Consider the following 20,513-nt stretch of genomic DNA (forward strand, 5'->3'; position numbering starts at 1 on the left):
TGATTCTACTTTATAATTATAATGTGTGATAAGATACACATGAAGTTTTAAATGTTCAAAATACCCCCCCCCCAATCTATGATCTTCTGTGGCCCATTTCTACCATTTAACATACACACAAAGAGTTTGTAGACACGGTCTATTAAAGCTAATGGAAAACAGGCACTATTTAATATATTTAAATGAGATATGATCCAAACATATGTATGTGTACCTTTTTATTTCCTGTTTTTAAATTACATTTTATCAAACTTATGGAGAAAAGATGCCAAATCACAATAAGCTACAATGAGCTTAGAAAATTCAGCATAAGATATGAGTAAGAATAAATGGAAGTTTCTCAGTGTTAGTGTTGCTTGCTTAAGGTTTATGTACTGTTTAATAAAGTAGACCTTTAGAAATGTCTTGTCCGTCTTGTTCCTTTTTTCCTCATCTGGCAAAAGAAAATCAAAGTTAGTGTTCAGTTGTGGTAACTGGTATATGTCAAGTATTCTGTATTGTTTTTCCTGGGGTGGTGTGGGGGTGGGGGACAGAGACAGAGGCAGAGAGGAGAAAGGAGAGGAAAGGAGAGAGAAGAGGAGAAAGAGAGACAGGGAGAGAAAGAAAGACAGAGGGACAGAGACAGAGAGACACACATATGGGCGGGGCGGGGCGGCAGGGAGGGGGGGGGGTTGGTGAAAGAAAGAGGAGAGAAACAGATACACAATGAATTTTGTTAATTTTTCTAGTATTTCAAACTCCAGGGAATCTAAGACTTAAAGTCTCAGATAGAAAATCTTCCCAGGGGTCCCTGCAAATGTGAAGGGCCCAATTTCTTCCGAAAGGAGGTTCTACATGTAACAGTGACTTCCCAGGCCCCCACTACCTGAAGACCAGCTATATTACTTGTTTAGGGTTCTCTGGTTCCTTCAAGGAGGTTTCAGAGCATCTAATATTCCTATCATTGGCTCAGGTTCCCACCACTTGTGTTTCCCCAATCTTAGAGGTCATATGCACTCCAGTTTCATTTAGCCACTTAATAGTCAGATTAGCATTTACATGCAATATTTCCTTCAAAGTTATAGCAAGAAAAAAACATACAAACATTCCTTCCCCTCACCTGGGGTAGTGGTACATAATCCTCTTTTATGTTACCCCTTCAGGCTGTTAACGTGCAGAAATATTAGCATCTTACAAAAAAGTTGTGGGGCATTAAAAAAGAGATCTCTGTGTTCATGTGTAGACAAAACTGGTTACATTGAATCTCCAAAAAGAAAAAAATAATCATGAGCAGCATTAAAATAGCACCACCCACTGAGAGAAGTCTTTATAAGTATTATCTCATTTGGCCCTTAAAACAATCTTATGAGGTAGATACTATTATTATCATCCCCATTTTGTGGTTGAGGAAACTGAGGTGGAGATTAAGTGACTTGCCTAGTATCTGAGGTTGCATTGGAACTTGGGTCTTCTGTCTACAAGCTTAGCATTGTTATCTATTGCATATCACTAGGGCACATCAGGCAATTTACCCTGGTGAAATAATCTTGTAGGTGAAAAGGATCTATAACTCAGTGAATCATCTGTGTTTTTTGCAACCTAGAGGCAGGTAGCTTGATTGTGCAGTAGTAGATTGAGCTGGCCCTGGAGTTAGAAAGACCTGAATTCAAGTTCAGTCTCAGATACTCACTATATATGTAACCCTGGGCAAGTTGCTTAACCTCTGCCTCAGTTTCCTCATCTGTAAAACAAAGATAACAGCACCTCCCAGGGTTGTTGTGAGGCTCCAATGAGGTGATGGATTGTAAAGTACTTTGCATAGCGATTGGCACATAATGTGTGTTATACTGTATGCATGCTAGCTATTTTTTTTGTAGATTCTGTGTGACCATTTTCATCTACACATGAACATAGAGATCTGCTTCTTTAATGCCCCACACCTTTTTTGTAAAATGCTAATATTTCTGCATGTAATAATAGCCTGCAATTTTCCAGTAGAGTACTTCCCTGATTTGATCACTTAAAACTTAAAAAGTGTCAGCACTGGTCTTGTACATATCACCGATCTAATTTTCAAAAACACCCCCTGCATTTTATTTTGAAATGTTATTTTTCTTGGATGTGAAGTTTCCAAAATGTCTTTCTGTTAACCCCGATTTCTCCCTCTTGTTTTTACAGGTGATATGTAACGGTTTCACCATCAGTAATGGAGAGATGCAGGAAGTTGGTGTTGGCCTGTATCCTAGGTACTGTGGACAGTATTTCATTTACTGACAGAAAATTCTTTCTTTCTTTCTTTCTTTCTTTCTTTCTTTCTTTCTTTCTTTCTTTCTTTCTTTCTTTCTTTCTTTCTTTCTTTCTTTCTTTCTTTCTTTCTTTCTTTCCTTCCTTCCTTCCTTCCTTCCTTCCTTCCTTCCTTCCTTCCTTCCTTCCTTCCTTCCTTCCTTCCTTCCTTCCTTCCTTCCTTCCTTCCTTCCTTCCTTCCTTCTTTGTTTCTTCTTTCCTTCTTTCCTCCTTTTTCCCTTTCCCCCTTTCCCCTCCCTCTCTCCCTTCTTTCCTTCCTTCCTTCCTTCCTTCCTTCCTTCCTTCCTTCCTTCCTTCCTTCCTTCCTTCCTTCCTTCCTTCCTTCCTTCCCTCCTTTCTGTTGCTTTCTGCCCTACTGAGTGGTCACAGAGAATTGAAGGGGGAAGAAAGAGTATTTTATTAAATCCTGACTTTTCTCATTAAAAAGGAAGACTTTCAAGATGCTTAAATGGTCTGAGTTCATCCTCGGTGCAAGCTCCACTAATTCCTTCCCTAAAACACATGTGCCCAGACCTCCCATCTCATTACCTGACTTCCCTCCCCGAAAAGCAGTTCTGCCTAATGACATTTCTCTCTTTTCTACCAAAGTCGGGGTTCTCTTTCATGCTTTGTGGTGTCATGGACCCTTCTGGCTCAGTGAAGAGCCTACAATGTCCCAGGTGCCTTGGTAAGCCCTTCACCATCTGTCGAAGGCTTCAGCGCCTTTCTCAGAACAGAATAATGTTCTAAAATACATAACATAAAACACCTAGGATGAAAAAGGAAACCAGTTAGATTGAAATACAGTTAGAATGATTTTTTTAAAAGACAAGTTCAGGGGCAGCTAGATGGCGCAGTGGTTAAAGCACCGGCCCTGGATTCAGGAGTACCTGAGTTCAAATCCGGCCTCAGACACTTGACACTTACTAGCTGTGTGACCGTGGGCAAGTCACTTAACCCCCATTGCCTAAAAAAAAAAAAAGACAAGTTCATAGATAGACCCCAGGTTAAGAACCCCAGTACTAGAAGGATGTGTATACCCTTAGCCACTCAATAATCACTTCACTTGTGTCATCAGAAATCTGTTATGGAATCCTTGAACTTTTGAGCCCTAAGAGACACTGGAAGTTGAGTCAACCTCCTTCATGGTATAAATAATTAGGATAACTCAAATACGAGTCCTCATCATCTCCTTTGCTTAGAATCCCTCATTTCCGTTAAACCTCAGCTCATGCTCCACCTTTTACAATGAAGCCTTTTGATTCACCTCTGGCAGCTGCTAGGACATCTGTATTTAGTTTGTATAATATGCGTGTGTGTGCGCGTGCGCACGCACGCGTGCATGAGTGTGAAAGCGAAGACCTGAGTTCCAACTTGGCCTCAGACATTTACTATCTGTGTCACTTAGTCTCTTTCTGCCCCATTTCCTTCATCTGTAAAAGGGAAATACTAACACCTACCTCATATGGTTGTTATGAGGATCAAATTAGATAATATGAAAAGTGCTTTGTAAACTTTTAGATGCTGCGTGGGCAACTAGGTGATACAGTGGATAGAGTGCCAACCCCGGAGTCAGGAAGACTCATCTTCCTGAGTTCAAATCTGGCCTCAGACATTTACTAGCTGTGTGACCCTGGACAAGTGTCCTAACCCTGTTTGCCTCAGTTTCCTCATCTGTAAAATGAGCTGGAGAAGGAAATGGAAAACCACTCCATCATCTATGCCAAGAAAACCCCAAATGGGGTCAAGAAGAGTTGAACATGACTGAAACGACTGAACAACAACAAAAATAAGTGCTAGCTACACCTGTGTATTCTCCCCTAGTAGGAAGTAAGCTTCTTGAGGTCAGCAACTGCTTCGTTTTAATTTCTTTATCCCCAGCCCCTAGTACTTAGTCAGTGCCTAATAAATACATACTGGTAATGCTTCCAAGATTTCACAGAATTCTCTTTACCCTGGGTGGCCATAGAGCAGGTATTAATCAGCTCCATTTTATAAATGAGTAATTAAGGTCCAAAGAGTTGAAATAACTTGCTTATACCGGCATAGTGAGTGGCAGAATTATGCATAGAATCCACGTCTCCTGACTTCCAGTCCACAGTGTTCATTTCAATAGAGCGTGCTGATGCTACTTATCTTTATCTTTTCTCTGTAAGATTTTACAAAAAAAAGGGGGGGGGCAGCTAGGTGGCACAGTGGATAGAGCACCGGCTCTGGAGTCAGGAGGACCTGAGTTCAAATCTGACCTCAGACACTTAACAATTACTAGCTGTGTGACCCTAGGCAAGTCACTTAACCCTAATTACCTCACCAAAAAAAAAAAAGTCAGAAGTGGCATCAGAGGCTGTTCTGTCCACCTGATATGTGAATAATGATCCCTTTTATCACATATTGGAAAAATGGCCATCCAACCTCTGCTTCAAGTAAGAGGGAACCCACTATCCATGAGAATGGGACAACTCATAGATAGCTGAAGACATAGCTTTATGAGATGCTAGTATTTGGCTGCTCTTGTTTCAAGAAAAGACCAAAAACATTTTTATTCATATACAAGCCTAATTAGCTTCTTTCATTTAGAATATTTTATTGTGCAGGATGTAGTCTGGTTACCTGTCTCCTGAGCCCATAATTAAAACTCCTAACCAGATAAATATGGAAGCTATTCTCTTCCACCCCCCAGTTTGAAGTCTTTCTTGCCCAACATAATTTCAACTCAAATGTCTATTTCAATTTGATGATCAATGAGAAATGTCTGGACTGAGATGCCTCTGTAATTGATTTCCTGCATGACAGAAACAGAATCTTAAGTGTGAGAACGGACCTCCGAGATCATCTAGTTCATTTGGTGGCTGAACCTCCTCCCTCCACAACAAATCCAGCCTTTTCTAGAAGACTTCCATTTGCTGCTTCCACTGCAGCCCATTTTAAATTAATTTAAGTTCATTCTCATACTTTTAATATTCAAGTTTATTTTCCAATTTCCATGTAAAAAATACATAGAAGGTGTATATATTTAAATTTGTCCAATTCACATTGCCTCCTTGAACGTGATGAGAATCTTCTAGCCTTTTGTAGTTTCCAAAAAAGAGGAGTTTTCTGCTGTTGTAGAATACAGTGGGATATGGGGGGCAGCTAGGTGGTACAGTGGATAAAGCACCGGCTCTGGATTCAGAAGGACCTGAGTTCAAATGCGGCCTCAGACACTTGACACTAACTGTGTGACCATGGGGAAGTCACTTAACTCTCATTACCCCACCCTACCTCCCCACCCCCCCCCCCAAAAAGAATGCACTGGGATAGGAATTAGGAAACCTAGAAACCTAGGTTTTGGACCTATGTCTCCCGCTTTTTTGTTGTTTTGTCAATTACTCACGTCTGGGTCTTCAAGACCCCATTTGGGGTTTACTTGGCCAGGATACTGGAATGGTTTGCCACCTTTTTTTCCAGCTCATTTTATAGATGAGGAAACTGAGGCAAACAGGGTTAAGTATCTTGTCCAGGGTCTCACACTGCTGGTAAGTGTCTGGTACCAGTTTTGAAGTCAGTCTTCCTGACTCCAAGCCCAGAGCTCTATCCGCTGTGCCACCTAACTGCCCTCCTATTTCCTATTACTAACTGTATGACATCAAGCAGGCCATTTCATTCTCTGTAAAATTAGAGCCTTAGACTAGAGCCTAAGGTTATTATAACCCCCAACATTCTATGATTGCATTTTTAAGAAATACTATTTTCCCCCTTCTAGCATGTCTTTGCTGAACCACAGCTGTGACCCAAACTGTGCGATTGTGTTCGAGGGACCCAGACTCTTCCTTCGTGCAGTCCGGAATATACAGCTAGGAGAAGAGGTAATGAATGTACATATATTCTGCCAACCCCCCGCCCCCCAACCACCTTATTTTCATCAGATACCTTCCTCTCTGCTTCTACCCAATAATCTCTTAAAGGATGTACCATTGTCTACTTATCAAGGGAAAGAAATGAACAGAATATTGATAGAATATAAGTGAAGTCCCTGAGGGCAGGCACTGTCATTTTTGCCACTTAGCACAGTGCCTGGAACAATGTAAGCACTTAATAAATGCTTGTTGATTGATTGATCACTGCACTCTTCTCCCCTTCCTCAATTCCCCCCACCATCAGTTCTTCTAAATTCTAGCTTCTTAAACTGTGGGTCTCCACCCCATATGGGGTCCCATAATTGAATGTGGCGGTTGTGAAAAATTGGGCAAGAGTAAAAGGTTATGTATACCTACTTTATATATCTACATATCCAGGGTAGTGTAAAAACTTCTTGGGCAAAAAGGAGTCACGAGTGGAAAAAGTTTAAGAAGTGCTGTTCTGAATCAAAATCTAAAAACCTCTTATTCTCATTTCTTCCTCTGGAAACAAATTCTATCTACATTTTTCCTCTTTGCCCTGACGAAAAACTTGGGGTATGTGTATGAGAAAAGCAGTTTTGCTAAATCACCTCCTTTGTATATTCCTTTTGGGGGGGGCAGGGCAATGAGGGTTAAGTGACTTGCCCAGGGTCACATAGCTAGTGTCAGGTGTCTAAGGTCGGATTTGAACTCAGGTCCTTCTGAATCCAGGGCTGGTGCTTTAAACACTGCGCCACCTAGCTGCCCCCTTGTATACACTTTTTATGTGTCTTATATTTAATTTTATATGAATCATTTACTCCCAATACAATATAAACTCCAAGGCATGAACTGTTTTGTCTTTGTATTTCCAGTGCTGGACACACAGCAGGTGCTTAATAAATGCTCAATGAATGAATGAATGGATCTCAGTAATAAATTGAGCAATAAATAGCAAGTTTGAACAGTCAACACAACATTGAGGGCAGTGAAAATACTCAAAGAGAACCCCCCCCCCCAGAATCCCCTTCCCAAGTCACTGATCCTATTTTTAACTAAAGGCAAAGACTACAGGAAGAATTCTGGATGCTGATTACTTAGACAAAGGTTCAAAGTCTTCCAGGGAGAGGAGAATGGAAAATTCTGACCAGAAGATCATTCTTTCCCCCAGTTTTCTGATCTCCAAGAAAGAGAATTAATTACCTTTGCTCCTTTAGTCACCGGGAGAAGCCCTCACAGAGAGGGACTTTCTAGAGGCTAGTGCCCCATGAACTGTTCCCTGTGCTGGATTCAGGGCTCAGTTTGTTTCTTGTGAGGGTGGGGGCTTTCCTAGAACCTGGTATTATCCCTCCTTTCAGTTTATTTCAGCTGGTTATTTATTGCATGGAAACCAAATGCCATAAGCTTTTGTTTATTTATACAGCACATAGGCAATAAAACTCAAACCCTCAGATACCATATTTTGTGTAAGCAAGGGATTTGGCTACAATATTTCTGACCCCAAGCTAGTTTCCTTTTGAGCAAGTGAGGTTTTTTTTTCTATTTCTTTACAAAGACGTATGCTGAGTTTCTTATGTTTTGAACAAGTGTACTAATTAAGCTGCGACCATGATCTCCCCAAAGAAGACTAAAGATGATTTTATTGTATATAATTTGAGGGCACTTAACAGGGAGAACCGCCCCCTCCCACCTTCCTGCACCCTCCTACCCCCCCCCCCCCCCCCATTCTCAGGCACTTGAGGGCTTTGGTCAAAGGTTGTTTGTTTTTTTTTTTCCCCTTAAGCAAAATCAGAACCAGATTAAACCAAGCCAACCACTCCCTTCTGCCCCATGCTGATGAAGGAACAAGGATAACTAATGGAAATAACTGGAGCATTCAAGCACAAATAAAAAGCCAGGTTTCTTACTTCCTCATACTCTAACTGGCCCTCTCCCTCCCTTCCCTTCCCTTCCCTTGCCTGGTCCTGGATTCCTCTTCCCATTTGCTTTTCATTCATCTTGAAAGAACTTATTATATCCTTGTGGGACATTTTCCAGACAGAGCTCCCCACAGAAAATGTGTCCCTGAATTTAAAAATATGATGAAGAACTACAGAAATGCACCGTTAGGCACTGAGGGAAAGGGACTAATTTCTTCTTTTATTACTCCAGTGTTGATTTAAATTTGGAGGGTTTAAGGAAGGGATTTCATTAGTGCAATGAACTCTGGGTGAAGAAACTCCCTCCCCTCTCCACCCACCCCCACCTGAAACTGTTCTGCAACTTGGAAATTTAGTCAGTTGTCATGGGAAAAGAGATCTTACAATCACTTGCCCAGGGTTGCTACAGTTATGTCTGTGTAAGAGGGGGATCTTAACCTAGGTCCTCTTCATTTGAATTATTTAATTCATAGCATATGGGTTCCAATCTCACTTTTCTTTCTTACTACCTTTGTGACCTTGATTTTCCTCATCTGTAATATGAAAGGGTTGGACTAGATGGTGTCTGAGGTTAGTCAGTCGTTAAGCACCTATTGTGTGTCAGGCACTGGGCTAAACTCTGGCGATACAAAAGGACACAAAAGAAAGTCCCTACCTTCAAGGAGCTTACAGTCTAAAGGGGGAGATAACATGTAAACAAATATATACAAAGCAAGCTATATACAGTATAACTAGGAAATAATTAACAAAGGAGAGGCACCGGAATTAAGAGGGATCAGCCTCTTTGTGCTCAATGTTTGCCTGCTGCCTCTTTGGACAAAAACAAAAAAATAGAAAAATAATGACTAATTACCCTACGTTTTATAGGTTATCACCGAGAATTCTGCTTTCAACCCTGATATTAACCTCTGTGTTGGCCCCTTCACTCCTTACCAGCACCCCCAGAGGGCGGAAGAACACTTAATATTGGCTGAAATAATGACAGTTATTCATTGGAAATGTCCAAACAGAGGCATATTAATATCCTTGCATTCAGCAGGGACTGGAACAGACGGCCTCCCAACTTTCAAATTCTATTCCAGCTCTCAGATTTCTAACTTGGATATAGCTTGCTAAGGACAAAAGGGGTACAAAGGGGAATCTCAGAATATGTATGGGATCATCACTGTCCCAGTCCATTTCAGATACTTTTTTGAGACTTAGAGATTTCCACAAAAGAAGCAAAAGTTGAAAAGAAACAGACTTTTAAAAATTATTATCGGTGCTTTGTGAGCAAAAAGAGGTGGGAAATGTGCAGTTGGATCTATGTCTTAATCCTGGGGAAGAAGCAGTGATGTGTGTTCAAATCACACCTCTGGCACTTATCTGTGTTACCTTAGGTAAATCATTTATTTTCTCAGGACTTCTGTTTCCTCATCTCTAAAATGAGGGCATTGGATTAGATGTCCCGGAAGTCTGTTGGATAGAATCAGATGTCTTTAGGGGATTCAATATACAGGGCCCAGGTGAGGGGGACTCACCTGCCTTAGAACCCTCCTTCAGTTTGGGACACCTTCTTTGTCTTATACAGCATACAAAGGGTGATAAAACAATGCAGAAGAGGCCCTGGTGTTTTATGGGAAAGAGTGGGTTCTTACTCATCTATATCTGATTGTTTTCCCTACTTCTAACAGGGGGGGAGAAAGATACTAATTAGCAAGGTTGCACAAGGGATGGATGAACATTTCTAGCAAAGAAAAGTCCAGATATTGGAGGTGTTGGGAGCAGGCTTCAGAGAAGGGGGTAGGATGGTAGTACAAGGCACGAGGAGGTAGTATTTCCAAACCACAGGGTTTTCAGGCTGCCACAATCAAACACCCTCACCTGTGAGTAATAAGACAATGGGTAAGGTCTACGGAGGAAGCCAGACCGTTTTGAAGGTAGAAATGGGGGAGTTTCAAATATTAGGCCTAGAGAAGCCAGGGAGAAAAGCAGATCTCCTAATATATCCCAGATTGGAAAGCATAATTACATCTAATAACAGGAAGAAAGAAACAATAATGGGGGTGAGCTGTGAAAGTTCCCCAGCCTTTGGGACTCTCTCTTCCTAAGGTCATCTTTCATACTGGGCTCCAGAAACACATTTCTCTTCCAAATATCACCAATTACAACACTCACCTCTCCTCATTGAGGGTTTTAATCTTCAATAATGAATTCCCTAGGCTTTGTTGTTTCAACTTTGACATTTCTCCTTCAATTCCACCTGGGTCCCTACAGAGAAGAAGGTGCTTTTTTTATATACAGTTAAAAATCACAGCACACTTACCGAGAAGATAATAGCTGCCACTTTCAGGGATGTGTTTGGCAATGAAATACCTTTTACCATCAGGCAGTCTTATAAAACATGAATTGGAGAAGTCTGGTTGGTCCAAGCTGTACTCATTGGAATTCATGCCTAGCAAAGGCTCTTGCTGTTATAAATAATACTGTTGGCCGGCATACTGTAGACCTGAATCAGACAGTAGAAATGTGAGTCCTACATGCAAGCCCTCAATGTAATGTCTTCTCAAATACAAGTTTTAAAACTAAAGTCCTTGGTTTTGTTTCTTTTTAAAGTTTTTTTCTTTTGATGAGGATAGCCCTTTTCAACAGAGCTTTTTCAGACTCCTTCAAAAGTGATTTGACTTTGAATTGAATTAAAAAGAATTTTAAAACAGAGGCAGCATAGTACATTGGCTTTGAAGTCAATGAATCTGGGTTCAAATCCCACCTTTGATACCTGTGTGACCTTGAACATATTACTTAGCTTCCCCAGGCCTCAGTTTCCTAATCTTTAAAATGAGGGGTTTGGACCAGGGACCTCTGAGGTCCCTTCCTGCACTAGACCTCTATGGTCTTAAGAAAAGTATTATCATCAGCTCTCAAGGGGAGAATCTAAAAAAATCAGTTTTCTATTTAGGGTCAGGATATCTTGAAGGAAGTCTGAATAATGTCATTTCAATTCAAGGGATTCAGACTAGGTTTTATGTTAATTGCATCTCACTATTTACCCTGTTACAGATCATGGAAAACTGGTTATATATGAAGCAAAATCTCTTACATTGGAATTTCCAAGCAACAAACATAGTCAAGAGTTAGCAGTGTGCTACAGAAGAAAGAGCACTGAATTTGGGGTCAGAAAACTCTGGGTTTCAAGTCCTAGTTCTGTTATTTAACTCCCTCCCTTGACCTTGGACAAAGGACTTAATCTCTCTGGGCCTCAGTTTCCTTATCTGTAAAATGATTAGTTTGGACTAGCTCAGTAGTGTCAAACTCATATGGAAATGATCTCTGCTAGCTGCATTAGAAGACCACAAGTGAACATTATCTGTGTGGTATTGTATTTTAAAATTTTATTTGGTCAAACATTTCCCAACAACATTTTAATGTGGTTCTGTCCACACTGGGGAGTTTTGTTGGTGAGGGGCCTCACGTTTGATCCTCCTGGGCTTCATGCCTTCTGAGGTTTCTTCCTGTTCTAAATCTGTGAGCCTATGATTTTAAGCCTTCTTCTTGTTGTTCACCTGTATGAGTTGAGTCCAGTTCTCTGTGACCCCATCAGACGTCTGAATCCACCCAAGTATTTTGTTGTTATTTCTTAGTCAGTTAGTCGTGTCTGACTCTTCATGACCCCATTTTGGATTTTCTTGGCAAAGATACTGGAGTGGTTTGCTATTTCCTTCTTCAGCTCATTTTACAGATGAGGAAACTGAGTCAAATAGGGTTATGTGACTTGTAACTCAGGGTCACATAGGTAGTAAGGGTCCAGGGCAAGAATGGAACTTAGGAAGATGAGTCTTCCTGACTCCAGACCTGATGTTCTATCCACTGTAACACCTAACTGCCCCATTTTTTTAAGCATTAAAAAATAAACAAATATGGATTTAAAAAAAATCTCAGTAAGACTTCCAAGATAATAATAATACTCTTCTGCTGGAAATTATTTACTCCATTCTCCATAGGAGCTGTAGTAAATTGGCAAAGTGGTCAGCTGCATTCGCGTGTTAATAATATTTTATTTTATTTTATGCTATTAAAGCCGCAGCTGATCGATGGCTGTGCTCCATGAATATGTACCAGCTAAATGAGCCTTGCACTCAATGAACAGATTCCGAATTAAAGTCAGCAGGCGAATGAGTCTTTAATAAAGGTTTTTATGTGTTGCTGATTAAATGATTAACATAAACTTGGTTGTGTTTTTCAGCATTAAAATTAAATATGACTTTATAGCATTCAGCCAAAGAGCTGGATGCTGGGTAGTTCCCTTTAGTTGCCTGAGAGAAACCACAATCCTGAGTGATTGAGGAGTGACCAGTCTGTCCCAGCAGCTTTAGGAGTCAGTTCAAGTAGGCTTGTTCCCATTGTAGCCACCTATTCATTAGCTGCTAGATGACCCAGATGCCAGCCCTACTCCAAATGGGAAAATCTTTGCATTTGGACTTTATTGTTGTCATTGATGAGATTCCACTGAGAATGGGCACATTTTCAACAAGGGGGCCCTGTTGGTTGGCAGTTATAGGTAGTTATGGGGAAACAATCCAAGACCTTTCCCAGTTCATTTAGTGTTCTGTGGTTGAAAGAAAAAAACTTTATCTCCTGCTCTCAGCTGACTTCTTTGTAAGAGTGCTGACAATCTTTTTTTGTTTTTCTTTTTGTTATTGTTATCAAGATAGCAATTACTTATGAGTTGCTTTACTTCACCAGTGTGAACAAAGATGGTTTTTGGTGAATTAACTCCAGGCACCTCATAGGAGCTGTGATGGTAGGATTGGATTGGTAGCCGGAAAATGTGCCAAAAGGCTAGAGCCCTACTGACCAGAGCATAGTGTGTGTCTCTAACCAGTGGCCACAGGTACCATCTCAGACAAGTGGGTATCCACTGGATTTTAAAGGGCCCAGGGGAGAAAAAAGGCAATTTCCCTATGCTTAACTGTCCTTGTTAGGAAGTTATTCCTTCCATGTTACTAGAACCATGATTTTTATTAAGGGCTTAAGATGGAGTGAAGTGAGGCAGGGCAGCATTTAGTAGAGTACAGAACCATCCCATTACCTCTTTTTTTTTTTTTTTTGGTGAGGCAATTGAGGTCAAGTGACTTGCCCAGGGTCACACAGCTAATAAGTGTTAAGTGTCTGAGGTCGGATTTGAACTCAGGTCCTTCTGAATCCAGGGCCAGTGCTCTATCCACTGCACCACCTAGCTGCCCCCCACCCATTACCTCTTAATGGGCTTACCTAAAAGGACTGTGCCAATAGACAAGACATCCCACTTCTTTATTTTTCTAATTAAAATGCAATTGACAGTGGATAGAGTACTGTCCTTGGATTCAGGAGGACCTGAGTTCAAATCTGGCCTCAGACACTTGACACTAGCTGTGTGACCCTGGGCAAGTCACTTAACCCCAATTGCCTCACCAAAAAAAAAAAAAAAAACCCAACAAAACGATGTAATTGAATTCAACAGGAATTTGTTAAGTTCCTTCTTATGTGAAAGGGGTTATAGTAGGCACTGGGGACCCAATGGCAGAAATTAACAAGAGTCCTAAAATGACACACAAACCATCTTGCTTCCTGTGCCTTCCCTCATTCAGGGCAGCTGATGGTACAGGGGCTCAGACATTTACTAACTGCATTGCCCTGGTCAAGTCTTGAAACACAGTGTCTCAGCTTCCCCAATTGTAAAGTTGGGATAATTACAGGGTTGTCATGAGGATCAAATGAGATAAAGTTGGTAAATGTACTTAGCACAGTATCTAGCTTATAGTAGATGCTATATAAATGCTTATTCCCTCCCCCCTACTTCATTCCAGTTTCTGCCTTCCGGTCCCACAAGCATTTATTAAGTACCTGCTATGTGCAAAGCATCGTATTAGGTGTTAGGGATAGAAAAAAACAAAGAAAAAAAATAAAGAAAAAATAATGCAATAAGTGATGCTACTCTTGGGAGAGAGCATGAGGTCAGGCTTCCCAGAGGACAGGAGTTGGGTTTTTTGTGTATATCTCTGACCCCTTTAGCAGTCTGGTGAAATCTATGGATCCTTTCCCCACAGTAATGTTTTTCAGTCATTGTAGGAAGTGTTAAATTTCAGAAAGAAGTTAGTGAAAATAAATATAAATTTTCCCATCCAAGCCCATGAAATTTATCAACAGACCTGTTGAGGCTCAGTGGCCATAGGAGGTGACACATAAACTATGCCTTGAAGGAAGCCAAGTATTTTAATAGGGAGAGGTGAGAATTATCAGTTAATCAATAAACATTTATTAAGAACCTACTATGTACCAGACGTTGTGTTAAGTGCTGGGGATGCAAAAAGAGGCAAAAAATGGTTGTTGCCCTCAGGAAACTTATAATCAAATGGGAGAGACAACATATAAGCAAATATATACAAAATAAGTCATATGCAGGATAAATAGAAGATAAAAAAATAGAAGTCACTGGTATTAAGAGGGTTTAAGGAAGACTTCCTAGAAGGTGGAATTTTAGTTGGGATTTAAAGGAAGCCAGGGAAGTTGGGAGTCAGAGTCGAAGAAGGAGAGTTCTAGGCATGGGGGACAGCCAGAGAAAATCCTGGGAGCTGAATATATTCCAAGCACAGGAACATATACAGGGTATATATGTGTGTACATATTTTGAGACCTCTGACTGGTCCCTGAGGTTTCTTCTGTAAGCTTACGGTTTTAAGCCTAAAAATAAGCAGATATGGATTGTTAAAAAAAAATCTAACTCCTTTATATACCCAATAAGACTTCCATAATAATAATACTATTATGCTGTATGTATACATATGCAATACATGTACATACATTTGCACGCACATGCATATTTATATACTTGCATACACATGCCTATACATAGCATAAGTATGCACATATGCATATAGATGCACATATACAAATAGATGCACATGTGTAGATATAGATGGACACACACACAATGTATATACATACATACATACACCCTGTGCAAAGCTCTGGGAACAGCAAATAGACTGATTTGGCTAGAGTGTTAAGTGCATGAAGGGGATTAATGTGAAAAAAGCTTGGAAAAGTTGGCTGGAGCCAGACTGTGGAGACTTTTAAGTGCCAGACTAGAGAGTTTTTATTTTATTCTAGAGACAATAAGACGCTGTTGAAATTTCTTGGACCAGAGAGCCGAATGGTCAGGCTTTGACTTTGGGAGGATGATTTGGACAGCCATATGGAGGATGATCTGTAGAGGGAAGAGCTGAAATCCTGGGGTGTCTTTAGGAGCATAAATGGCCAGAACATACTAAGTGAGCCACCCCCCCTTCAGCCCTGCCCCCTGTACCCAGCTCTTCAGAGGTCACCAGAAAACCCCTTTCCACTTAGCCTCTTGTTCATGGATGCCCCAACTTTAGATTCCATGGGGTCTCATGGAACATGCTCCTTATCAGACCTGGTCCAGAATCCAGCCTCACCATCTCTTTTCTCTTCTCTTTTGTTACATGCAGCTTACCATCTGCTACCTTGATGTGCTGGCGCCCAGTGCAGAGAGGCAGAAGCAATTGAGAGAACAGTACTGCTTTGATTGTGACTGCCCACTATGCAAAACCCAGTCCAAGGTATGTTGTGTGGGCTAATAATGCAACCCTTCCCTAGGTACTTCCCAGTTGGGATAGAGTTCAAAACATGGAGTTTGGAAGACCTGAGTTCAAATGCTATCTTTCTTGGATAATTACTATCTGTTTGACTGTGGGCAAGACACAACCTTGTAGAACTTTAGTTTCTCATCTGTAAGATAGGGGTGATAATATTTGTCATACTTATCAGACCTGCTTGTTATGAGGCTTAAATGATATTCATTCATCTACATACATACACACACACACACACACTCACATAATGCTATACAATCAGTTTTGTTAGTGCCTAAGAGCCTTGGGCTATAAGAGTTCAGAAACAAATGACACCTGATGAATAAGCCACATGTGAATAAAGAAAAGCAGTCTGCTTCCTTGTATGCATCCCATTTCTTTTTTCTTTTTTTAGTGAGGCAATTGGGGTTAAGTGACTTGCCTAGGGTCACACAGCTAGTAAGTGTTAAGTGTCTAAGGCTGGATTTGAACTCAGGTACTCCTGACTCCAGGGCCAGTGCTCTATCCACTGCGCCACCTAGCTGCCCCTGCATCCCATTTCTTAAATCTGCATCACCCACCCAACAGGAAAGAACCGGGTTGTCTCTTCTACCTAGCATAGTGCTTTGTATGTAATAATTCGAATAAGCTGCAATGACATAATGCTTTAAACTTTACAAAGAGCTTTCCTTGAAACATGCCAATGCAAGTATTATCACTTTTTAAGGTTGGGGAAATTGAGACTCAAAGACATTCTGGTTTGTTTGTTTGTTTGTTTTATGTATCAGAGGCAGGATTCAAAGCCTAGGGCTACTACACAACCCAGGCCCTAATGATATACTTGGATTTTCATAATGATCATGAATAATCCACATCATGACCACAGACAATGATGTTACATTGAAAAGGAGCGCGTGTTTCCTTTTTTTTTTTTTTTTTGGTTCCTTAAGATACCAAACATAAAGTTCATGCTCGTAAATATTGATTAGTCGGTTGGTTGGTTGGTTGGTTGGTCAGTGGATGTCAAGTAGAGCTTAAATGGTTCAGGGAGAAAAGACCCCTTTTTTCCTCATGATGAAACTAGCTTATTTTCCAAAACTTTGTCTCATGTCTGCTTTAAGTTGTTTTCCTCTGGAAGAGACTCCAAACCTTTGAGACATCCGTTGTGAAAGACGCTGGTTGCTATGAGCCTGCTCAGCCAGGAAGAGTTTGAGGAAAGGGGCTGTTGTCAACTAGGAATACAGTATTTGTCAGGAAGTCAACTGTTAAGAGGTGTTGGGGGGCAGCTAGTTGGCACAGTGGATAGAGCACTGGCCCTGGAGTCAGGAGGATCTGACACTTAACACTTACTAGCTGTGTGACCCTAGGCCAGTCACTTAACCCCAATTGCCTCACCAAAAACAAACAAACAAACAAAAAAAGAGAGAGAAGAGGCGTTGTATTTAAAATTTCAAGCAAAATCCAGGAGAATTTCTAACAACTGGATTCCTGTTAAAAGGGGGCAAGATCCCTTGTTTAAGAGAAAGTAGGGCTACTCTTTATTGATTGAAAGACAGTGATGGAGTCAAACAGTAGAATGTTAGCCTCTTGGCTTACAGACTTCTGTCTTTTACTTCTGATCCCCTGAACCTTCAGTAGTATAGTATCTGGCCCTTACTCATAAATGTTTGTTCAGTGGAGTTGAATGCATTTCCATGGGATTGGCATGGAGGCACAGTGGCTGCCTTCTGTTTCTGCTACATGGATGGAAGGGAATGCTCTTTCCACTGCACAACATTGAACAAAAAAAGAAAAAAAAAACATTTTGCAGCCATTTACTATAGGAACAAGCAGGCCTTCACACCTAGACCTCAGTAGCTCCTTTGGGAGCTGTAGTATATATAACTGAAGGATGGCACATTGCAGCAATCCATGTTTGGAATGATAGACCAGAGGTATCACGAGGTTAAATAATGGCTACTGTCTTTTATTTGAGGACATAGACAAATTGCCAATCTGGTGGAGAGAGTTTCCAGACTGGGAGTCCCCTGTGCCAATGAAATCTCAGGTCTGGATGTCCTTTCCACCCCCCCCCCCAAAAAAATACAAAGTAGGGAGAAAGTATTCAGTATGTCTTAGAAATGTTTCTATCCAAGATGATTAAACTAAAAATTATTTCAGTCCTTAAAGAGGCGAGCTTCATTTATCTGTAAAACTCACTTACGTAGAGTAGCTTGTTCTTAAGTGATGCCTGATAAATGCAGTATAACCATGCCCTACTGTTTAATTTTTTAATTTAGTTCTTTTTATAAATGAGCATTCTCTCCCTCCCTCTCTCCCTCCCACCCTCTCTCCTCTTTCCTCCTCTCTATGCCTGTCCCCCACCCCCAATCTCTCTCTCTTCCTCAATTTGTGCCTATCTCAGTTTCACTTTCAGACAAACCAGGCCTACTGGCAGCAGACTACCACAGGCCATGCCTGTGGCTAAGGAAATAGCAATGGCATTGCTCAGTCTGCAAAGCTAACCATAGAGAGTCATAGCAAGTGTCACTACCTCATTTTTCCTTCTTGGCCTCTGTGCACCCTGCCTTAGCCATGAAAAGGAGAATCTGTTTAGGCCCCACTAATGGGAAACTAGTTTGAATGCATTGAAAGCAATTCGGGGGACATTACATTATGTGGATTATCAGAGCTACTTGTCTGCCTTGCATCAAAATGTAATTGAAAGGAAAATATTCTTAAAACAGTGGAGCCAGCTTTCCTTCTCAGTGGCTTCATGCCATGGGGTCAGTGGCGGTCAGCAGCTGTCTTGTCTATTCAATTCACAGTCCCCTTTCCATTTCACTACCCTTGCTCCTGGAGAGAGTGATATAGGCAAGGCCATCTGGCAGCACTTTTAATAAAGATAATACTTTACATATGGGAATGTTTTAATTTCCAAAGGTGTGTTCATGTCAGTCATTTCATCTGAGGAACTGGATGGGTAGGTGGGATGTATATGTGTACTGAGTGTTGTTCTGAGACAAGGTCTCTTATCTAAGGACTGCATTCTGCCTTGGGACAGTGGAAGGAGCTCCAAGATTATAGTTAGAGATCTTTCATTTGAATGCTGGTCCTGTCACCGTCTTGTCTATGTGGCCATTAAACTTTCTGGATCTCAGCTCCTCACCTTTAAAAGGAGGGGGTTGATTGGTTGGTAATTCCTTCCAGGTCAATGTCTGTTGGACAGTAGGTGGTGCAGTGGATAGAGCATTACACCTGGAGTCAGGAGGACCTAAGTTCAAATCGGGCTTCGGACATTTACTAGATGTATAACCCAGGGCAAATCATCTAACCCTGTTTGCCACAGTTTCTTCATCTAGAAAATAAGCTGGAGAAGGAAATGGCAAATCACTCCAGTATCTTTGCCAAGAAAACCCCAAATGGGGTTATGGAGAGTCAGATACAACTGAAACAACCCTGAAACAACTGTGTCTATTATTCTTGTAAACTGATAATCAGGTGATTTATGGGATTGAAAAGATCATCTTAAGAACTGAGTTTTACTGAGACAGCTAGGTGGTGCAGTGGATAAAGCACTGGCCCTGGATTCAGGAGTTCAAATCCAACCTCAGACACTTGACACTTACCAGCTTTGTGACCCTGGGCAAGTCACCTAACCCTCATTGCCCTGCCCCTCCCCCCCCAAAATTAAAAAATTAAAAATTAGATTAAAGAATTGAGTTTCACTTTGGCCTTTTGTTTTTATATCTGTGTCATTTCTGGATAAACTTTGACTTTTCTCCCTCCCCATGAACCCTCCCTTTTACCAATAAATAAATAAAAGGTTAAATAAAATCAACAAATGCAGTGACTGCATCTGCTAATAACAACTAGGAATCATGAAGCACTTACTGTGTGCTAAGTGCTATGCTGAGCCTGTATGTAGCATCCTGTTATCCTGCCTGTTGCCCTTGCCCCACCTCCTCTTCCAGAAGAAGGAAGATCCTTCCTCATCTCTCTTATGGGTCTAGGAATGGTTGTTACAATTATTCACCATTCAGCTTCATTTTAGGATTCTTTTCGTCTCCATTGCTATAATCATTGTGTATATCCTTTTCCTGTCTGCTTATTTCACTCTGAATCAGGTCACATAAGTGATCTCAAGTTCCTCTGAATTCCACACACACTTGTCATTTCATATGGTACAAGGTTATTCCATGACATTCCTGTGCCACAGTTTACTCAGCTATTTCTCCTCTGACAGGCACCCCCTTTGGTTCTATTCTAATCTTCTGTGGCCATACTAAGTTCTACCTTGAATATTGTGGTATAAACAGGACCTTTCTGTCTTTGGCCTCCCTGTGGGTATGTGTCCAATAGTAGGATATTTGAGTCAAAGGCTATGAAAAAATTAGTCATTTTTCTTACATGATTTGAAGTGGTCCTTGTTGACAGAGGTCACTGGACTAACACGATCAGGAGATGCAGATTATAGTCCTAATCCTGAGCTCTGCTCACAAGCACCATGAGCAAGTGATATAACATTTTGGTGCTTTTTTTTCCCCTCATCCGTAAAACAGAGATAAATATATCTGCCCTTCTCATGTCAATGTGCTTTTGTGAGGATCAAATGAGCTTATAAATATGAAAGTATTTTGGAAAATGTAAAGTGCTAAGTAAAATTCAAGGTGTTGACATTATTATTATTATTAGACATAATAATAATGCTAATGATAATAGTTTTGTTTGCAGATATAAATTTTCTCATAAGATATAAACTTATAGGCAGTTAGGTAGCGCAGTAGATAAAGCACTGGCCCTGGATTCAGGAGGACCTGAGTTCAAATTCAGCCTCAGACACTTGACACTAGCTGTGTGATCCTTGGCAAGTCACTTAACTCTCA

The 20,513-nt window shown here is 40.9% G+C and overlaps 1 protein-coding gene across 3 annotated transcripts in view; it reads left to right on the forward strand.

Moving 5' to 3' along the window:
- The window catches only part of SMYD3 (SET and MYND domain containing 3), a 1,026,564-nt gene that overhangs the window by 783,454 nt on the left and 222,597 nt on the right, over positions 1-20,513 (forward strand). For 2 of the 3 annotated variants that reach the window (XM_044004559.1, XM_044004561.1), the window contains 3 exons: positions 2,158-2,225; positions 6,005-6,107; positions 15,526-15,636. In XM_044004559.1, the coding sequence (XP_043860494.1) occupies positions 2,158-2,225; positions 6,005-6,107; positions 15,526-15,636 (282 nt within the window). The remainder of the gene's footprint in view (positions 1-2,157; positions 2,226-6,004; positions 6,108-15,525; positions 15,637-20,513) is intronic. The other variant, XM_044004560.1, reaches the window with a different exon arrangement.

This window comes from Dromiciops gliroides, chromosome 4 (genome assembly GCF_019393635.1).
Source record: "Dromiciops gliroides isolate mDroGli1 chromosome 4, mDroGli1.pri, whole genome shotgun sequence".
Classification (NCBI taxonomy): Eukaryota; Metazoa; Chordata; class Mammalia; order Microbiotheria; family Microbiotheriidae; genus Dromiciops; species Dromiciops gliroides.